A 19890-nucleotide genomic window follows, 5' to 3' on the forward strand; every position below is an offset into this window, starting at 1 on the left:
TTGGTAGTCTGTTTTGGTGCTTAGCAAAATCTTTTTGAAGCAATGGTCCTTCTCTTTTGGGTCACTGAGCAGCACATGTTTTTGCCATGGGTACACGATTATAAATATGCTTTGTCCGAAGAGTTCGCACATGGGTGACTTTGCTTTTGCGAGGTTAAGTAAAGGGCCGAAGCCGCGAACAATAACTCGGACGAGTATGGTCGGGGCGGCGGGTGGGTGAAGTGAGTGGCCATTCGCGATAGACACGGCACGTGGCCGGGGTGGTGATTGGCGGGGATGTGGCGGATGTGTTTTAGCGGGCAGCGAGCGGAGACGCGCGGAGCAAGGCGGGACTGCCTGCCGAGCTGCCTCCCTCCCCCGGATGGCGCCAGCCACAAAGCAGATGGTGGATTCAGCCTCATATCCAGCTGGTCATGACAATGGCATAACACTGGCGGGGCATGCAGCAGTGAGGGATGGAGAAGGTGATCAGAGGTAGATTGATGACGCGCATGCACAGCGCAAATACCGCGAGAGGCAGCAATCGTCGTGGTACTCGAGTGGCGAGAGTGAGTGGAGCAGGGATTGTGCGGCTAGGGTTGCCGGCGTAGATCACCCGGCATGACCAAGCTCATGCGGGATGCTTTGAAGCGGGCGCGCCGCATGCTGGTCGGACCGGATGCGGGCTGCGCTGAGAGCATCTGGGTCGCTGGCCGACGATCGGGACGAGCGAGCAGGTTGTTGAGCGCGGCGTCTTGGGACAAGGGCTTGGTCGGCTTGGTCGGCTTGGTCGCGGGCTTGGTCGCGGGTGTGAGGGCGGTCTCCCGGCTGGGCGCTTGTGATGCGATGCCCCTGACGTCATGGTCTGGATATCTCTCGGGAGCGGGCCACAGAAGATGTGCTGAGCGAGCGAGCTGCTAGTCATCAGGGCTAGCCGGATGGTCGGCGCAGATTCGTGGTTATCCCCGTCGCCGGGTCGCGCCTGCTCAACACGTCAGACCCTTCGACAGAGCTCTATAACCCTCCCTCTTCCACTCACTTTGCTCCCTCTTCACCTCTGCACTCCCGGACGACCCATCTACTTCTCGTCGCTCGTGCCGCTTCGTTGTTTTCGCCGCGTTTTGTCGGCTTCGTGGGTTTCCGCCGACAGTCTGCCTGCATCCCTCCATTCCGCGCCTTCTATCCGTTCCCGTCACAACAACAATAAGGCCATTCATCCTTGGACTCCCCCCGCCACCAGCGACACCGCTTCAGCCTCCACCGCCCACACCATCCCCTTCCTGCACTACCTCAGCCATGGCTGTCATCTGGGGCCTCGATCTCAGGGAGATGCAGTGGGGCAAGTTCAAGAACTCGTACATGTGGAACACTGAGTACCACCTGCGCCGCACCAAGTTCATTGTCTACCAATGCGCCATGATCTTCTGTGTCGTCTCCGAATCCCTCGGCACCGCCGCACTATCTGGTATGCGCACTCCCTTTCCCCGTCTCAGTCGCCGCCACTGACCCTTGATCCGACAGACTACGTCGACCAACAGTCTTTCGTTGCCAAACACAACCCCGACGCCTACGTCTTCAACAATGACTACATTGGCGCCGCCTCGTACAACATCTTCGTCGGCATCTACGTCGCCACCATCTTTGGCTCCGGCTTCTTCTTTGACCTGTTCTGGCCGGAGCGCTACGAGTCCCCTGCCGTCAAGCTGGCCTGGCGTATCTGCTCCGTGCTGGCCTGCGTCTTCGCCCTCGCTTCCGCCCTAACCCTGACCATCATCACCGCAACCCACTCCGCCTACGTGACTGGCGTTGATGCACCCGAGGCCACTCGCTTGCTTGAAGCTTATGGCGGCAGCCCCATGCGCTACCGCAAAAACGGCCGCGCCATCGCCAGCGTCGTCTTCCTCTGGCCCGGTTTCGTTGCAACCGTCGCCAGCACCGTCATACTGTGGATGAGTCTGAGCCACAACGACCGTCTCGGTCCCAAGAGTACCCATGCTCGCGAGGCCGAGAAGGGCTTCGGTGGCGCCCCCGTCGTCGATGGCCCGGCCGATACTACCAGCGACGTCGCTCGTCCGGACAATGTCCATGTGAACGGCGATAAGACGTACGAGGGTGTGTGAAGATGACGTCTCCGTCGGAAGTAACCAAGTGTGAAGCGACGTCTCCTTCTTATCCCCCTTTCCTTTTCCAATTGCAATCTTCTCACGATTCGATCACGAATGATACCCACATGTACTATAGAAAGGGAATCGGAAGAAAAGCGGAAAACAAGCGAGTGTCCCTCGTAAAGAGTAAAATGGCGGCATGCGGATCGGTGACTTCTCATCTTTGTATTACTATACCATTACGAGTACTTTCGGATACCAGGTCTTTTAAAGAACTTCAAATTCGCATGGTCCCTCTTATCAACATCTCTGATATGCACCAGTCATGCACCACGTACATTTATTCTGTAATGATCTCTGTATCATGACCTGAAGCCTCTTCCTTCTTTCTCCTTCACCTGCAACGAAACATGATCTTTCTTGCCTTTCTCGACGGCGGGACCACTCCCAGACTATTTTCATCATCTTCTATGCCATTAGACTGGCCACTATTTTCATTTCCGTAATGCTACCGTTCGCTTTGACTTGGAGTTACTCTTCCTTTTTCGTTTCTTGTCTTTCCCTTACCGAACTCAGTTGCTAGGTCCTCAGTTGCTAGGTCCTCAATTGCCAAACTCCGATCCCCAATACTCTACCATTACCAACGTCTGGGTAGTGCTGATCTCCCTCTTCTGTGATCAGCGTATAAAACACCGGGAAGATAGTCTCAACATTCGTTTCTTTAACATCATCAAGTGTCCCCAGAATTTGTCTCCTATTCTATTCCACACCTCCTAAGACGTGAACTTCTCTGTTAGGAGTAATAAAGACGCTCACCGCCAAGAATTTATCCGCAGGTTCTAGCCCGTGGCATTCAATATTTCTTATCCATGCCGTGGACGAGACCAGCCACCGCTCCTCGGTGAGATAAGTCTCGCCACTTACTGCAAACGCGAGCTGCCTTTTTCCTCCACTCCGGTGGATTATATTGCACGTATTTCAACGCCCGAAGACAAAATCCAAAATTCCAATAATGAGTTTAGAGCCCCTCCTTCCATAGCGAATCCGGAGGCCTTTTGCTTTCTCTCAAATCCAAGTGAATGTCTCACAACAGCCGCACAGCCGGATCGCGAGACGATATTGGTTCCTTTTCAACCCCCCGTACCACATATATGAAAAATTGTATTCTTATTCACGTCGGATGGTGGGGATTCAATAACTGGACGTACCTGGATGGTTTGAAACCTGCCGCCCGTCTACGACCGGCTGCTCACGTTAATGGCCCACCAACACACGCATACACGCATCACGTCTCCCCGAAGGGTCGAAAGACGCTATATGTCGAACTCGCCGATAAGGATCCCTTCTCCTCACATACATAGGTCAAGGTATACCTAATTGGTCCAGCCAGTATCAACTATCAAGGTCAGCATTAGCATACTGCGGATTCAAATCACGTTAAAAATAACCAAAAACGAAAAGAAAAATAAACTCTAACATAGGCTCTTCACACAAGACCTAAACCTTAAAATCCCCCAGCTCTCTTACAAGCTGTGCAAACGGCGTTCTTGTTTCCAAATTGACAAGGTACTTTCTATGAGCGCAAGATGCTCCACCATCATCATTACACGCCTACACACTTCCTCCAATCCAATTCCCTCACTCAGGTACATGTGTGTGTGCGTGCAATCTAAAAAAAGGCAGACGCGCGGGAGAAGCAGAGTGGTGGGGGCGGTGGTGGACGTATGACCACCACCAGGACAGAAGAATGTCTACGAAGACGAAGGATACGAAGAGCAATCTGGACCGTGTAGAGGGGTGTGGAAAAAAAAAAGGAAAGGGGCGATCTATCGGGTATGGATCATGAAGCATGAAGCATGAATAACGAAGAAAAAAAGAAAAAAGAAAAGCAGGCGCGCGCACACTCCGGCTCATGCCGACCGATGCTACTTTTTTACGATTGGTAATTGCAAGAATGTACACAGCCTCCCCTCCGGCGGCAATAAGTAGACCACTTTTCTCTCTTTGTGTGACATTGCCGCTCGCTCCTCTTCTGAGTCACTTTCTCTCTCTAAACGTGATCTTGGTCCCGTGACGAACTAGCGGAATGAGGCAATAACTTTGTTGCGGGCTGATAGGTACTACACAGTCCTCCGGTCCGACATGACGCGCGCAATAGTTCCGAGACCAGCGACCTCGACGACCTGTATGCGGAAGGGGGAAAAAAAGTGGCGGTTAGTACGAGCTCATCTGACGCGGAAATATGGAATGAAGAAATAGAGACAGCGTGGGGGTTTTTGGTTGCAGCGACGACGAGGGAACGATATGGTGACATCGTAGACCAGAGACAAGAGGGAAAGCCAAGTTTCGCCCAGCGCAGCGTTGTAGTGCAACCGCGCCAATATGATCTGCGACAAGGGAGAGGTATGTGCAAAAAGCCACAAAGAGCCGCTGCCACACGTCCTCCTTCCCGAACCGGTCATGGCGGCCCCGAAAGCGGTATTGTGCCGATTGATTTGGGAAAAGTGGAGACCAAACTGCCAAAAGCCACCGCTGCACACGCGCTGAAACAGGGTGAAAAGCGTAACTTAACGTACCTTCTCGTGCCAGCTAAGCAGCACGCTCATGGCCTGACCACCGCCCTCGCCGCTGCCAATGCGCGAGGATATCGTAGACACTTGGGAGAAGCCGGTTGGCTGGGGGGTGAGGCTCGACTTGCCGCCCGAGGGGGCACCTTGGGACATGCCCTTGTAGCTGTAACCATGGTCAGTATCCAAGCTCACAATGTCTTCAGGTGTTGAGCTGCTTGGGCGACCGAATGGGAAGTGGAACGTTGGAATTGACCCATTACAGGAGACCCCGACCAGTCAAAAACGCAAAGCCAAAAGATTGGAGCGGTTCGTGCGACAAAAGCCGCACGACTAACACGGGCACGGGATCAAGACGTACAGGTACTTCATAAGCGTGTCCAGAACCTCGGGACCGCCCTCAGACTGGTATATCCGACCCAGGATAGGGGACATTTCCGACGCGCGGATGGACTGGAGGACCTCAATGACAGTAGCGGTGTGGATGTCCTGCGGGAGTAACATGGGGGGGTCAGCAAATGCACGCCAGGACAAGCATCGCGCCATCCGCGCCGCATCACATCCCAACGGTCGGGGCGTGTGTGTGTGTGTGAGTGTGTGTGTGTCCGGGAAGGAGAAAGCCGGCGGGAGACAAGGCGGGCGAGAGCTGACGGCCCCATGCCACCCATCCCCTCATTCAGGCAGAGGCGGCACCCAGACGCGCATTTCTCAAAAGCAACGCGTAGAGTGCCCGCCTGCCTATACCCTCCCTCCCCCTCCCATGCCTCCCCGATATTTCCAATATTTGCCGGGGGCCGGGGCTTTGCGGCCACGACCGAGGGAACTCACCTTCCCTTGCTGATCAGCCCCGTAGGGCGCATTCTCGAGGGCGCCCCTCAGCGCGCCCTCGCTGTCGCCGCCCCTGAGCAGCTGGCGGATCTGGCCAGCCAGCGTCTGCACGTCGGCCGTGGCGACAGGCACGACCGAGGGCGTCAGGGAGGCCATGTCGAAGTTGGCCGGCGAGTCCGGGTCCAGCGCATCGACGTTGATGGTGCGCCAATTGATGTTCGCCATGTTGGAGGTGGTGGGTGCGTGGCGGCGGCGGAGCTAGCTGGGCGGCTGCGGGGAGAGGGGGAACGGTGGCCGGGGCGGCGTCTTGGGGGGGGTGGCCAGCTCAGGCGGGTCGGTGAGTGTGCGCTGGCTTTTTTCTTCGCGGGCGCTGTCTGAGACCGGAGTGCAGGACGGGAGCGCGGGCGTACGAGAGGAGGCGGAGGCGTTGGCTGCTGGAGGTGAGGTAGGTGGGCAGGCAGGCAGCTTGGGCGGTGACGACGTGGGGTGCTCACTGCAGCGGGCGGGCCGCAGGCGGGTCGCTCTTGGCGGCCGCTGCTCGTCCAGCACAACAAGCCTCGCTCCAAAAACAGCACCAACCCTGGACCCGGACCGCGCTGTCCGCTCCGCTAAGTCGCACAAGCAAGGGTTCGAGCGACGCGGCACACGGGAACTGGATGCGAGATATGTGACGCCTCTGCTCGCCGAATCGGGAGGGTCGACGAGCGGCCCAGGGCAAGCGCGCTGACCGGGAAACAGACATGCCCGCCAGATCGCTCGTCGGCTTCATGGATGTGCCAATCAACCAGCCGCCCGCCTTGAGCCGGCTGCAGCAGACACGGGTGACAGCCAGCGGGACCTCCTTCCGATGCAGCCCTGTGCGACCGTCACACGCCCGCAACCCCGGGATGGCACTCCTCCCCTCCTCTCACCAAAGCGCGGCAGAACAGACTTGTCGAGAATGCAAATCGTGATTAGGTGCATGTTCTACTAGCCCGCCGTCTACCCCTGTCCAAACAAGCAAGTAAGACGGCGATGCTCTCTAATGATACACATGGACAAAGGCTTTCCCAGACCATCTCCCCTTCGCGCTGGAAGTGCTCAACTGGCAGAAAGAACCCGATCATTCATGAATCCGAACGAGTTCCGTATTGTACAGTACAGGGTCCCCAAAAAAGCCGTTGCGTGTGCGTGCAGAGCGAACTGCGGTGTGAAACGAAGTCTATGCCAATGTTCCCAAAGCGGAGGTAAAAACACAAGGAAACAAAAATCGAATGAGGAGGGTCAACAACGAAAGCAGCCCCAGTTTTGGTATCCCCTTTTGCGTGAGCAAACCCATGATCTAATATAACGCCTGATGAAACACTTTTGGCATGGAGAAAAGCAAGGAGGCGTCCGTCGCTACTAATGATACACTGCGGCGCAAAGCAAAAGCAGGCCGCTCGCAAATCGAATCGCTCGAGGGGGTATTAAACATGTCGAAGGTAAGTCGCAGTCGCTCGTATTAAAAAGTCGTAGTAACCGAGAGTCGAACGTCGAAGAAGGCCATAAAGTGTGGGGCGACAGAAAGCGGAAGAGGTGCGTGCGAGGGATGGCAAGGCGTCTGCGCAGGGGCCGATGTCAGTACTCGATGCGGTGTGGCATATGCAAGGTGTCGCCGCTTGACAGGCGCTCGGGACAGCACTTACGATGGACGATGCCGAACCCTGCGGCTTTCCAACTAGCGCGACGACGCATCACCAAGGCCAGCCAGGTGAGGAAGTCATGCTGACTGGCTGCCGTCGGGCCAGGCGAACACTGCGGTGCATGTTCTCATCTGCGCTTGGGCGGCGGCGGGTTGGTGGGCTTGGGCGTGCCGGTCGTGTCGTAGGCACCACGGCCCATGTTGGTCGAGGCGGAGGCGGTCTCCCGGAGAATCATTTTGCGGGTTGAGGCCTGCTTTATGGGTCAGCAAACCGCAGCCGGCGGCGGTCGGGCGGCGGAGGACTCACGGAAAAGACTGGCGAATGCGTGGTGCAGGTGGGCGGCAGCTTTCTCGGCTGCTGCGGGTCCGGGGGGCGATTAGAGGGCGGCGGGAGGAAGCGGCCGGGCGGTAGGTCGTGCGAGGCGGGAGGACCGGAGGCGAGGAATTATCGAGTGTCGCAGACCACAGAGGCGAACGCGGGGCGAGGCGGAGTGCGGGAGGAGGCCGGAGTGGGACAGGCAAGCAAACACTTGCGGCGGGACGAGGGAGAGGAGGTGAGAGGCGTCGCCTTGGGTTGGAGGGTGGAGGCTTGGATGCGTGAGATGGGGTAAGAGGATGGGCGCCGGTGGTAGATATAGAGCATGCCCCTTTCCAAAGCAAAAGCACTGCAACCTAGCTTGGCAGGAAGCGAGAGACAAATGAAATTTGGACGCATTTCGCAGACATGACATGACGTGCCGACCGACGGCTCTTCGGGCTGTTTCAAAGGAGACCCTGCTCTGCGCAAAAGCCATAATTTCTGGTAAATGGCAAGGGGATCGACGGCACAGATGTTCCAGCAGTTCCAGCGGAAGGGATGCCCCTGGCTTGCGGTCTCGTACCTGGCATGAAATCCGGCTAACGCGAGCAGCCCGTTTCCACCACCGCACGCCGGCCTCCAGCAGGGAGCGCGCCTCTGCCAACGCCCATACGCCCGCGCCAGCGCCAACGCTCTTGCAGTGCGCCGCGCGCCCTGGCTGCTCACCAGCTGCAGCCGCTCGCCACCGCAGCAGTCGATGACACCGCGTCCGTCTGACGCTGCGCAACAGCTGGCGTGCCCCATGGCCGGGGCGCGGCCAGTGAGCCTGCCGTCAATGCGCGCTGGGCCGTGACTCGCGGCCCTGAGGCACTGAAGCCCGCTAGAACCTGACTAGAACCCGTGCCAAAGCGGGCTAAAGCGTGCTAGAAGCGCGCGGGAAGGCAGCCGACGCCGCATCGATGTGCGTCTCCAGCTGCGACGCCCCAAGCCAACGCCCAGCGAGGCCTGCTGCCTCCCAGCCTCGCCCCCCGCCGCCTCCCGGGTCGCTGGTAAGCTCGCAGCGACCCAAATCGGTGGACTATCAGCGTTATCACTCGCCGGCCGCTGATTCACAGCCTGCGTCAGGGCACTGCTCAAGCCGCGCCAGCCCCCGCACGTGGACGTGGACGCCGCCGCCGGCTGGCCGTCTCGTCCTTCGCCTCTCGCACGCACACACACTCTGGGCAGCAGGCGAGCTGCTGAATGAGGCCCGGAGCAGGGCAGCACGGCGCAGCCGAGGCCCGCGCGGCGGCCCCCAGCTGCTCCCGCCGCTCCAATCACTGCTGCCGGGCTTCTGGAAGGCCTCTCGAAGGCGCACGTCTGCGTTTGATCGCCTCGCCGCCGCACCAACGCCCGTCCCCTTGCGGGCAGCGCAAACGCCGCCACTCTAACTGCGAACGCACACATTTCCGGCGCCTCCAAAAGCAATGCGGACCCGGTTTGCGCTGCCTGTGTGACGCTGGATCTGTCTTTTGATCGCTCAAACACGTCGCATCTGCCGGATGCGCCTGCAAGCCTTCCGCGCTGGGAGCTGCGCCTATCCTCCCGCGCCTTTGTTCTGCAAGGACGGCGGCGCTGGGCCGCGTCGCACGCACCGCCCTCCCAAAACGCCCGCGACGACCCGCGACGACTGTCTTGCACTTATTATTGACCGGTCGTATTATTACCTATGGTGTCGTCGGCAAAAGACTGCGCGGCACAGACAGCCCGCGCGATTTCTCGCCCTCTCGCTTCTTCCCCAGGAATCGGCCGCTCCGCGGCGCGCTGCCCGCTGCCCGCTGCCCGCTGCTCCGGTTCGATGAAGTGCTCGCTCGCCAAAGCGGCTGCCGTTGGGGTATGACGATAGCGACGGCATGGGGGCCAACCTGAGACGCGACGCGGTCGCGAATAGACTGCGGCTTGCACCGCGCCCGCCAACCTAATCGCGTCGCCTGGAGCTCGCGAGCGCCAACGGCTGCAAGAACGACGAGTCGACTAGCCGGCGCAGGCGAACGGCGTGCACATCATCAGTCTCGGCGTCCCGCATCGCGCCGCCGCGTGGTGGCTGCCCACTACTGCCCGTGGGCGAGGCGCGCCAGCGCTGCCACCTCCAGCAGCGCAAAAGAAAAAAAGGTTGGCCAGCCGTGCTGGCCCTGGTGGCCCTGGTGGCCCTGGAGGTGCGCTTGCGGGGATGGCCGGAAGCGCGGGAGAACGTTGCGAGGCTTCGTTAGCTCCAAGGTTGCTGCATCGGCTCTTCCAATCCGGCGGAAGCGAACACAGGGGTGGGTTGGATGCGATCAGCTGTGCAGCAGGTCCCATCCCGGCCGCACGTGGCAGTGGGCCGCTGCCCTGCGAAAAGGAGGCGTCTTGCATATGCGCCGTCACCGTTACAGATCGCATCCCATGTTCAGTTCAGCCTCTCCAGACCGACTCCAGCTGTCGACCTCGTCCACGCCCCGGGCTCAGCCCGCCGCCGGCGAGCCACTCGGGCGCCTACGCGTCGCAGCTGCTGCGCGGCCAGCGCAGGGGAAACGACGGCCCGGCCTTGGCCTCTGGAAGCAACGTTTCACGCGCCAGCCCGTCATTTGGCTTCTTCATCCCAAGCCCAGCCCGCCTCTGGGATCCTCCTGGCGATCACGGCGATCGCGCTGGATGCGGCACTGTTGGCTGGCCGTGGCGCTCATTTGCTGCCTGTTTGATCAGCATCCCGGGCAGCAACAAGCGAACAAGCGATGCCACTCCTCCGCCCGCTGGACCCTTTGCCCACCCAGCGCGATGAACATGCCCGTCGCGGCCCGGCCACCAGCCGAGAGATTATTGCTAGCGAGCGCGCCTTGTTCGAGAATTTTCCGTCGTTGCGGCGATCGCCATATGGCCCATCTCGCATTCCACCCGCTCAGACCTCATCAGCTCGTCCGGGAACGACAGGCGCTGCGCAAGGTCAACCGCTGTCCCTCCCTCTCGGGGCTCTCGGGATCCAATCGCCCGGCTTGCGGGACGTCGTTGCACAGGGCTGAGCGACTCAAAGCTCGGTGAGCAAAATTTTTTTTACCAGGCCAGCATTCATGCCCATCCGGACGCTCCTTTTCCCAATTGGGGCCATGTTCATCTGCTGCCTTTCATCATCGATCTCCCAATCCGGCCGTCCCAGCAACACTGCCCCGGCCGCACTGCATCTGGCACTGGCGGCATGGGTAGCAGCAGGATCTGGAATCTCGAAACTGTGCGTCCAGCTGCCGTGTTCCCCAGGCGCCACCCGTTGGTGAGGGAACGACAGCTGACTACCTGAACCTGTGATACGACGAGTTACTATCAAACATGACTTGTTCGGCGCCGTTGAGAGTTTCCCAACAAAGCCATCAGGGTACGACGGCCGTTTGTAGCATCAGGCAGTTTGCTCCTAGAGACTCGTGTCCCAGGTGATTGGTGCAATATTAAGCCCAGAGGCAATTACGAGAATGTTTGTCGTCGACCATCACGAAGGGCACGCCATCCCTGCAGTCCGCCGAGGCCACCGGCTCCGCAACGAGCGTTGGGTTTCGCACGGCGAAGCTTATTGGGGACGTCGTCACCCACAATTCCACCTCGCTCCCCCTCTGCTGGGGCGACTTTTGCTTTTCGGCGAAGGATTCACCTTATCGGCGACACTTTCTGAGTAAGCTCGATAGCATGTCTGGGCAGCCTGAACTACTGCAGGGACATCAGCGCTTGCTCCTAGCGGCGATGGTCTCCACTTCCCGCAGGCACCCACCGAAACCGCGATGGGATTACCCGACCATCTCGCTCTCCCAGCGCGCAGGATCCGGCCTCCGTCGCCGAAAGGCCAACAGATGATTTCCCGCGCATGGCTTAGGCCCGAATCTTCTGCGGCACCGCCGCTCTCGAGCCACATCAGCACTGGGCGCCCCGGCTCCCCGTCGCGGCTTCCAGAAGGTCTGGAGAACGACGCGGCCCGGCAGAAGTGGTTGACGTGGCTTGTTGGCGGCGGAGGCTCAGGCCAGCAGAGGCCCCAGGTCGGGAGCGTGGGCTTGACGAAGCGCAGCCTTACGAGCGCTGTCAACGCTCTGGTCCAGAAGGGCGGCCGGGTGTGTTGGTGGTTCCTGCTCTGGGCGGATAAGAACGCTCAGCGGCGCGAGCGGGAGGGTTCGAGCGTACCTGTCTATCGGGCCTTTCACGGCTTTATATGGTACCGTCGCCATCGCCCCTTATCCACAGCTTCCATGGCCCGCCCGCAGTCTTCCAGAAGCTCGCCAGCTCCCGCCAACCCGGCCCAATGAGGTCCGCCCGGTCTGGGGTAGGTTTCGTGCCGCGTTGCAACCCAGCGCGTCCTTAGTCAGGGGATCAAGGTGCTTCCACACCTCTGTGCCCTCGTCGCCCACCTCGACGAGTCAGCCAGGTCCGCGCAGCTGGATTCCAGGGGCGGGCGTGTGCCGTGTCGGGCGCCGCCGTGGCTTGCGGCCAGTCTTTCGCGCGGTCGGCTAAGGATCCGCCTTCTAGAAGGCTGGGGAGGATTTTCGACGCAACCCTCAGGGGTAAGCAGCGGCATCCCAGGCTCGCAGGGCGGGCACCCGTCCTTTTTTGGCTTCGACGTTAAGCTTCCCTGTGCATGGTCGAGGACGTGGCCGCCGACGTCGTTTAACTCGAGACGCGGCTGTGAGAGGAAGACAGGTCGAAGTCCCCGCCGTCTCCTGCCAATTTGAGAGGTAGACACGCTTCTATCAAGAAGGCACGCCTGGTCGGACTTGTGCAGCCCTTGCATCGTCGACAATGGGTCGGCCTCGCTCACGTGCGGCGCGTTTGGGTCCGGTGCACGTGACTGCGGGCGGCGGGCGGCGTGCGACGTCATCTCGCTGAAAGGTTCATGATCGCGTTGACAACGGCAGCAGCACCCCTCTGAGTCTCCAGCCTCTCTGCTCTCCTACACCCCAACCACACCGACCAGACATGTCTGCTCGACGGAAGCCGTCCCGCAGCTCCGCCAGCTACAACGAGCCTCCGCCCAACGCCACTATGGAGAACGACAGCACAAGCCCTCACCGCACGTCTCTAGCACGGCTCTCGCCTTTCCTGCCCACCCGCCTCGAGCTCCTCCTCCTGTCGATCTATCCCGCCACTCTGGTGCTCGGTTCCGTCTTCTCCATCGTGTCGCCGACGACGCGCAACGCGCCCTACAGCGCCACGACCCAATCGCATCCCGTCGACCACGCGCCGTCGTACTTCGCCCAGAAGAAGAACATCTTCAACGTGCTATTTGTCAAGAAGGGTTGGGCATGGACGACGGGCGCGCTGTTCCTGTTCGTGCTGACGCACCCGAGCCTGGGCCCGCCCATGCGGCCCGTCCTCACGCCGCGGAGGGTGCGCAGCGTGCTGCGCTGGGCACTGGTCACGCTCGCCTGGGTCTTCGTTACGCAGTGGTTCTTCGGGCCGCCGCTCATCGACACCCTCTTCCGCTTCACCGGCGGCCAGTGCGAACTGGTGCGCGACCCGAGCGCACGCGAGGCCATGTCTGACACCCGCGAGTATCTCACGTCGGCAACGTGCAAGGTGGCCGGTGGCGTATGGAAAGGGGGCCATGACATCAGCGGGCACGTCTTCCTGTTGATCTTGGGCAGCCTGCTCCTCTGGCTGGAGATCCTGCCCGCTGTGCTGCGCTCCGAGGGCCTGCGCGACGGCCGCCGAATCGTCATGTCTGACGGCAAAACACGCACGGCTGGCGCTGAGGCTCAGCGCGAGAGCCACTCGTACTCGGCTGTTGACGACGAGAAGGACCCTGGGCTCGGGGTCAAGGTGTCGTTGGGGGTCATGGCGCTGAGCTGGTGGATGCTGCTCATGACGGCCGCCTTCTTCCACACCTGGTTTGAGAAGTTCACCGGCCTGCTCGTTGCCTTTTCCGCCATTTGGCTAATCTACTTCCTTCCGCGCGGCGTGCCGGGCTATCGTGCCGTCATCGGCATGCCTGGCGTGTAGTAGATCAAGGGGCTTGATTGACATGGGGCTCGAAGACGAAGCTTGGGACACCCTCGGAACAAATCATGATGCCTTTACTTGGCTGACGTCTTTCTCGTACTACGCCACCGATAGTCGCAAGATACTACCCTTCTCCTCATAGACTCATGCTTCGCTAGCGCTTTGTTGTCTGTAGATTCATATTGGCATAGCGTGGGAATTTTGTTGGTTGCAACGCCGCCAAATAAGCAAAGGAAATTGCGAGATCCCCAAGATCCCCAATCCCTCACGTGTTTCTGGTGCCCGCAGCGTTTCAGGCCTTCCCATCACTTGCATCCTTCTAATTAGGTGACGGGGAATCCAAATGTTGGGTTACAGCGATGATCCTCTTTGTGCCGTCCAACCTCCCCGCAAACGTTTTTTGCCACGATCAAGGATGATGACCTTCTCGCCGTCGCCCCCCCAGGATTCACCAAGGCTGATCGTTTGATTTTGTTTTCTCTCTCCTGCACACTACTTCCCTGATGCTGGTGGAAGTTCATGCGCCTAAGACAAGGGCCTTGTTTCCATCTGTAACGCATATCGACGCTAGCATAGGCAGAGGAACACCTGGGTCCGATCTCCTCGTCCACCCCAGCTCAAGAGCATCGGAAACGGCAAAAAATGGCACCGAACTGTCTTCTAGTCGAAGAAGAGTGTTTGCAACGGTAGTGGGCGATTGCTCAAGGTCATCAAAATCTCACGCCATTCGCAAAGCGGAGAGATGTCCGCTGTGGTCCGCGTATGGTTGTCAAGGTAGTAGTAGCAGTGGTACACCCCTCCTTCAACAGCGACAGCGACCAAACGAAATCGCATAGGTACATACCTCCATCCCCGCACGGAAACGCATCTCAAGCTGCGAGTCATTCTCCAACAGGGTTAGGCCATGTCGTGCTGTGGGAGGGGTTGGAAAACAAAATAAAAAGCAAAAGTCGCGGCTCCTCGGCTGGCTGCGACAATTGCTGCAAGCAAAAACAGGGATCGTCCGACGTTTCGCATCCCGAATTTAAAGCGATCATCCCTGGAGAGAGGAGCATCGAGTGAGGCTGACCCGAATTTTTATTTTTTTTCTTAAACCTCGTTTATGATACGCAACCTCTGCTGACTTTTTTCGAGGCTGCTGCCGTACCACTAACCCCGGTTGCATTGTCGGGTGCGTTTGGTTTGGAGGGATTCGGCCAGATTGTCCACCTCCTTCATTCGAGCTTGCGGTTTGGAGTTGGGAGGGGTGGCGACGATGGCTCCGCTTCTAGGAATTCTGCGCGGAGCATCCTTTCGGCTCACTACCGTGTGTATGGTTTTCTGACAATGGTTGGTAGACCTAGGACTTGAACTTAGTAGAAGAATGTGGGCTTCAAACATCAACGTTCGGATGTTCCTGCCGTGGCTAGGATAGGTCTACGACCTTTGATATGGCAAGGCCGGTGGATGTAGGCCGCAGATTTAGTTTTGGTGCTGTACTACGGGGCATAATTTCACAGATGACATGGATAGAGGCTATTTCAGAGTCTGTTCGTGTGCCTCTGTATAAACGCATGTGTCGGATCGTCGAGTCTGCGGGCCTCGGGCATGGGCGGGGGAAGAGTGGTGTTTGAAGTTCACGGCGGCATTGCAGGAAGGGCCAGGCTTACGTAGGAAAGGATCAGCATCTATATTGGCATCTAGGTATAAGCTTCATCTAGTTGATGTATATGTATCGACATCTACTCGAACATTCCCTTCGACTGCACGCTCAAGAGGGGCGTTGAAATGTACAATTGCATCCAAACAACTGCTGCAGATGCCACGTAAGGAATGCGCAACTCGGGACACCGAAGGACTAGATCGTTTACAACACGTTTCGCCTCCAAGTGCTTGACACCAAGTGCTACAAGACATAAAGCGAATACGCGACGCTAAACCACTTCCGGGGACTTCCTAATCAGGCTAAACGACTTGGCGGGGGCTGAGCGTATCACGACACCCGTCGACTATTCTTTCTTCCACTCTACTCCATCACGAGGGCATGATGCCGCGCGTCGTGCATGCGGCACCTAGCGCGAGCATTGAATGCACAGAAGTTCGAAGGCTGCGCACTCACCCGGCTCGCACAATTTCCACCAACATGGTACCAAAATCACCCCACAACGCCGCGACTCAGCTCAAAAACAGGAAATGTGTTCACATTGCCGAAGCCCGCTCGCTCCGCCATTTCGGCAGTGTGAGAGAGAGATGGAGAGCACCGACACCAACATCGACAGAGCGCCGCACGCCTCCCTTTTTTCTTTCCCATTTCATCGGTCTCGGCGCGACGGTGGTCACCTCACATCACGACATGGGTCATAGCCCACGCTCGCTTCACTGTATTCCATACCAGCACACGCATCCTTGCTGTCGTGGTCGCACCAATTGGGAGTTCTTCACCTTCTCAATTGAATCTACGCGCGAGCCAGGGTCAATATCGCCGGCACCATCGTCCGATTCCCCGTGAGACGGAAAGAGAGAAAAAGACCAAAAGCGGTTACGGCGTGACCTGACTGACCACTCGCACTGCCACAACTTACGACTGCACCATCGCGCGAGGATGGGGAATGCCATAGGAGAAAAGCTTCTAGAACCGAAGCTCTCTTTGCATGTGAGAGAGATGGTGGAGAGGAAGAAACAGGCAGCAGGCAGAAGAGTCCTGGACACCGCCTCGATGAGGGGCTGTTCGACTGCTGTTCCGCCAGCTTCGTGCTATGTTGCACCCGGCGCTCCCCATCGTTCCTACATGCAACTTTTTTTTAACATACGAGCGGTTGAGACGAACGAAGGAAGGGAAAAAAAAAGAGAGAATAAGCTAAGCTCAATTTCTCTCTCCCTCTCCCTCTTGCATCAAACCATGCCGTATACCGGACCGCCTCGCATCCTCCTCATCGTCGCCTACAAGTCACTCGCGTCTGGGCGAGTGTTCAGGACGGACGTCAGACGCGTGCTGCAGTTGGTAAACCCCTACAACACACACACACACCTACCCGACTGCTTGTTTCCAGACGCATGTACTGATGGCTCTGGGCTCCATGAATCAGCGGCCAGAACGGTGGGAATCAGGACGAGAGGAGTAGAGTACTGCGGCAGTGAAAGGCTACACGGTGTGAACGAGCAGCGGTGTTTGCTGCCATTACGTCACTTCACCCTGCGATGGTACCGGTGTTGGTAGTAGGGGTTTTAAGTGCGAGGACTTGAATTGGGGCGGAGGATGAAACAGATCACTGTTACTGAACTGAATCTGTATGCACGAAAAGAAGGGTGTTGAGTGTGTGTGGGTTTCTGCAATTTCTACGGCGTATATTTTGTAACTAATGAGCCATTGAGCAATGGGCCATTCGACCTTCAAGCGTACCACGTCCTGTTGCCTACCGTGTCGGGTGTAAGCCGTTCTCTGAACTCCAGCCTTTTCATCACGTCACAGTGAGTTCCTAAATTAGATTGAAATTCCTACATATATCTTACATACGTATGAAGTAAAGCAAGAACTTAAAGAAAACAAGCAATCCAAATCTGCCTTGCGAGAAGGTGGACCGGTATGATCCGGTGTTACAGTTTAACGTCACGATCTTCCTGGACGGCTGCGGATCCTTAAGACGGCATCCGTGACTTCTTTAGTCGGATTCCTCATCACAGGAGATGGAGAGGATGCGCTGCTTTTTACTCCTGTCTGCAATGTCACGCTACAAGGCCAGACTCACCAGGTGAAACTGTGGTTGATGGTCGGCAACGCTCCTTCTGCGGACAACCTGGATGAAGCAGTCAGTGGAGGTCTTGAACCAGCCTGAAAGGTCACCTACCAGTCGAGGATAGCTTTTGATCGAAGCCGACTGCTTGTGGGCAGAGCATGGAGAGGAATGGGGTGTTTCTGAGATCATACGAGTAACCGGGCAGCTAGTGTCTGCTCACTCCGGAAGGTGTGACCTCGGACTTTCATGTGCCAGTCATCACCGCCATTGACTAAGGGGGATGAGAGGAAATAGAGGAGAGGGTTTGAGAAAGAAGAAAGATCTCGATATACCTCTCCTGGAACCTGCATGAGAGTACGTCCTCCTGACCGGGATTCTGCAGGATCTTCTCGTCGGATAAGAGCTTCCCACTCAACATCACGTGCATATGTCACGAGTTTTCAAGATGAGAAGACCTGCATGTTGACCCCAAGAAAGGTGACATCTGTTCCTAGAGGCGCAGGTGCCATGGAGTATACCGTCGGCCATTCAGGTGTAAAACTCCAGCTGGTCTCTGCTCAGGTGTCTCCTCAAAAGCCCAGAGGCCAGCTCATTTCTTTTCCCGAAACACTTGAAGCATAGATGTAGATGTTGTTGCGTGATTGGAAGATGGAAGCTGGCGTCTGGATGCGGAGTTTAATTGCCCATGAGAAAAGCCGTTGATGTTGTAATAGATAGAGAAGGCGAAATCGGAAAATGGTCGAAGTAACCCACAAGGCGGCATGCTTGTGACGGTCAGAAAACTTAGCACAGTGCCAATGCGGCTGTGTTGTCCTTTGGGTCTTCTAAGTACGTGAGAAATCCGCTTATACCACACTAGTCAATGGTGGTACTTTGCATTCAGATTCAATGCTTGAGTAAACTGATCCCTTTCGCTTGTCGTGAATAGTCGAGGCATCTGTGCAAACGAAGAAAGTCAATGATGATGCCCAGAGTTTGGACTGGATCCAGGGTGTTGCATTGCCCTTGGCGACAATGGATCAAGCCGGTGGCATTGGCTGACAAGACCTGCGGTTAGCCATGAAGAAACGACGAGGGTCAACCTGTAAGGCAAGCACTTGACCTGATGAAGAAGCTGCAGGGCCGAAGATACGGTCTGCAACAGCGGTCACCTTGAAAGAACCAATCGGTCGGCAGAGCAGATGGTCTTCTCCGCATGCGAGATGAGCATGTCTCCACAACCAACAGCCACCCATGCCAGTGTCCCAACGGCGCCCCGTCGTCGTGTGAGTCTTGACAGATAGCGATACGAAGAGGTGAAGCTTGGATGCCATGAAGCTTGAGAGCATCTTGTTGCCCGTTGATATGACGCGAGCCGCCGATCACGCTGACGGTTCAGCTGATTGAAGATCGCTCCTCTGGATGAAACGGCTCTGCAGTGTCCGAAGGAGAAAGAGAGAAACACATCCACTCCCTTGCTCTTAGCCTCAGATCAGTGAGGGAGTTATGACGAATTCCTCAGATCGGCTCCTCGGGGGTGGTCGAAGACCAATCAGACGACAGAAGAAAACGAGTCCAAGCTCTTGCACCTCGCATATCCGACGCAGAGACATGAGCGAGGAGCAAGGAATGAGCAGACACTCTCATATGTTGCAAGACAAGTAGACGAGCAAGCCAGGGAAAGGGAAATGACAAGGCGGCTGAAAAAAATTAGACAAAGCTTACCTGTGACTCGCTCACAGCGAACCAGCCGCGCTTCTGAAAGTGCACCCGCGAGACATGATCTGAATACCCACCGAATGAGTAGATCGGAGTATGGCATCAGGTGTATTGGGCCCGTCTCCTCCACGGAGAGAGTCGCAAGCCCAACGTACCGAATCACGGCTGAAAAGATGTCCGACCAGCCCCCTCCATCTTCATGCCCGCCCCACATCAAAGCCGCCTGTTCCAAGATTTCAATTGCAAGAGTTTCTCTCTTGTCACGAGATCATTCGAGCTTCGGCCAGTCAACAAGACTGTCTTTCGCGATCGTAAGCGAGTCATCGGTGCTGGCGTAACCGGGCGAGGCCGGAGGAGCAGGCGAGGGCGCCGATCCCCCACTACCACCAGCTTCGTTCGGCAGGCAGCGACGCGAGGACTTGATCGGTGATGTGTCTTGATCATCAGACACGGGGCGTTGCGCGAACGACATCATCGCCGACACGGTGGCCCAGTCGGGAGACTGGATTTGGCAGGCCAGCTCACAGCTCTTGGTGTCGCACGGCGGGCGGCTCGTGCTTCGCGATTGCGTGAGCGTGCTCAACGAGGGGTTGTGCACGCGAGGGCTGGGTGCCATGGAATTCGGGCGAGCTAGCTCGGAAGGGGGCGGGCGGCGTTGATCTTCAGTTGAGGATGGATGGTTTTTCGCATGACGAGGGAGGTCGAAGAGTGGGGAACGGACAGATCCCAAGATCGTCTGCAGCAGCGAGCAGGGCCAGCCACGTCCCCACACCGCAACCGACCTCGCCTGCAGCTTCACGGGCAGGCAGAGACGGCACAATTTTAAACGTGTGGCTCTTTCAGCCGCCTCAGATCAGAGACAGGCGCGGCTGCCCGTCCACGGTGCTGGCTGGCCGATGACGTAGTGCGTAGTGCCTTCCATGTTGGCTGCCCTCGGCGCCGCCCAAGATTGGCCCAAGATTGGCCCAAGACTGGCAGCGGGATCCCTCTCCCCCAGCCAACGGCCGTCGCCAACGGCTTCCCACCAGACGCGCCCACGGAAATGCGAGAGGTG

The 19890-nt window shown here is 57.7% G+C and overlaps 3 protein-coding genes across 3 annotated transcripts; 2 read left to right on the forward strand and 1 right to left on the reverse strand.

Moving 5' to 3' along the window:
- Positions 1 to 1275: 1275 nt before the first annotated feature.
- Positions 1276 to 2099, forward strand: BKCO1_4100081 (gpi ethanolamine phosphate transferase 2; the record flags this gene model as incomplete). Its single annotated transcript, XM_020275847.1, has 2 exons — positions 1276 to 1444; positions 1501 to 2099. 2 exons carry the CDS (start codon positions 1276 to 1278, stop codon positions 2097 to 2099), a joined length of 768 nt encoding a protein of 255 aa, XP_020128405.1.
- A 2552-nt stretch (positions 2100 to 4651) lies between these two features.
- Positions 4652 to 5704, reverse strand: BKCO1_4100082 (arp2 3 complex 16 kda subunit arpc5; the record flags this gene model as incomplete). The annotated part of the gene is made up of 3 exons (XM_020275848.1): positions 4652 to 4817; positions 5013 to 5140; positions 5480 to 5704. 3 exons carry the CDS (start codon positions 5702 to 5704, stop codon positions 4652 to 4654), a joined length of 519 nt encoding a protein of 172 aa, XP_020128406.1.
- A 6698-nt stretch (positions 5705 to 12402) lies between these two features.
- On the forward strand, positions 12403 to 13425 carry BKCO1_4100083 (glycoside hydrolase family 36 protein; the record flags this gene model as incomplete). The annotated part of the gene is made up of 1 exon (XM_020275849.1): positions 12403 to 13425. The coding sequence occupies one exon, from the start codon at positions 12403 to 12405 to the stop codon at positions 13423 to 13425; it is 1023 nt and encodes a 340-aa protein (XP_020128407.1).
- Between the last annotated feature and the right edge of the window lie 6465 nt (positions 13426 to 19890).

The sequence above is a fragment of the Diplodia corticola genome (genome assembly GCF_001883845.1).
Source record: "Diplodia corticola strain CBS 112549 chromosome Unknown scaffold41, whole genome shotgun sequence".
Classification (NCBI taxonomy): Eukaryota; Fungi; Ascomycota; class Dothideomycetes; order Botryosphaeriales; family Botryosphaeriaceae; genus Diplodia; species Diplodia corticola.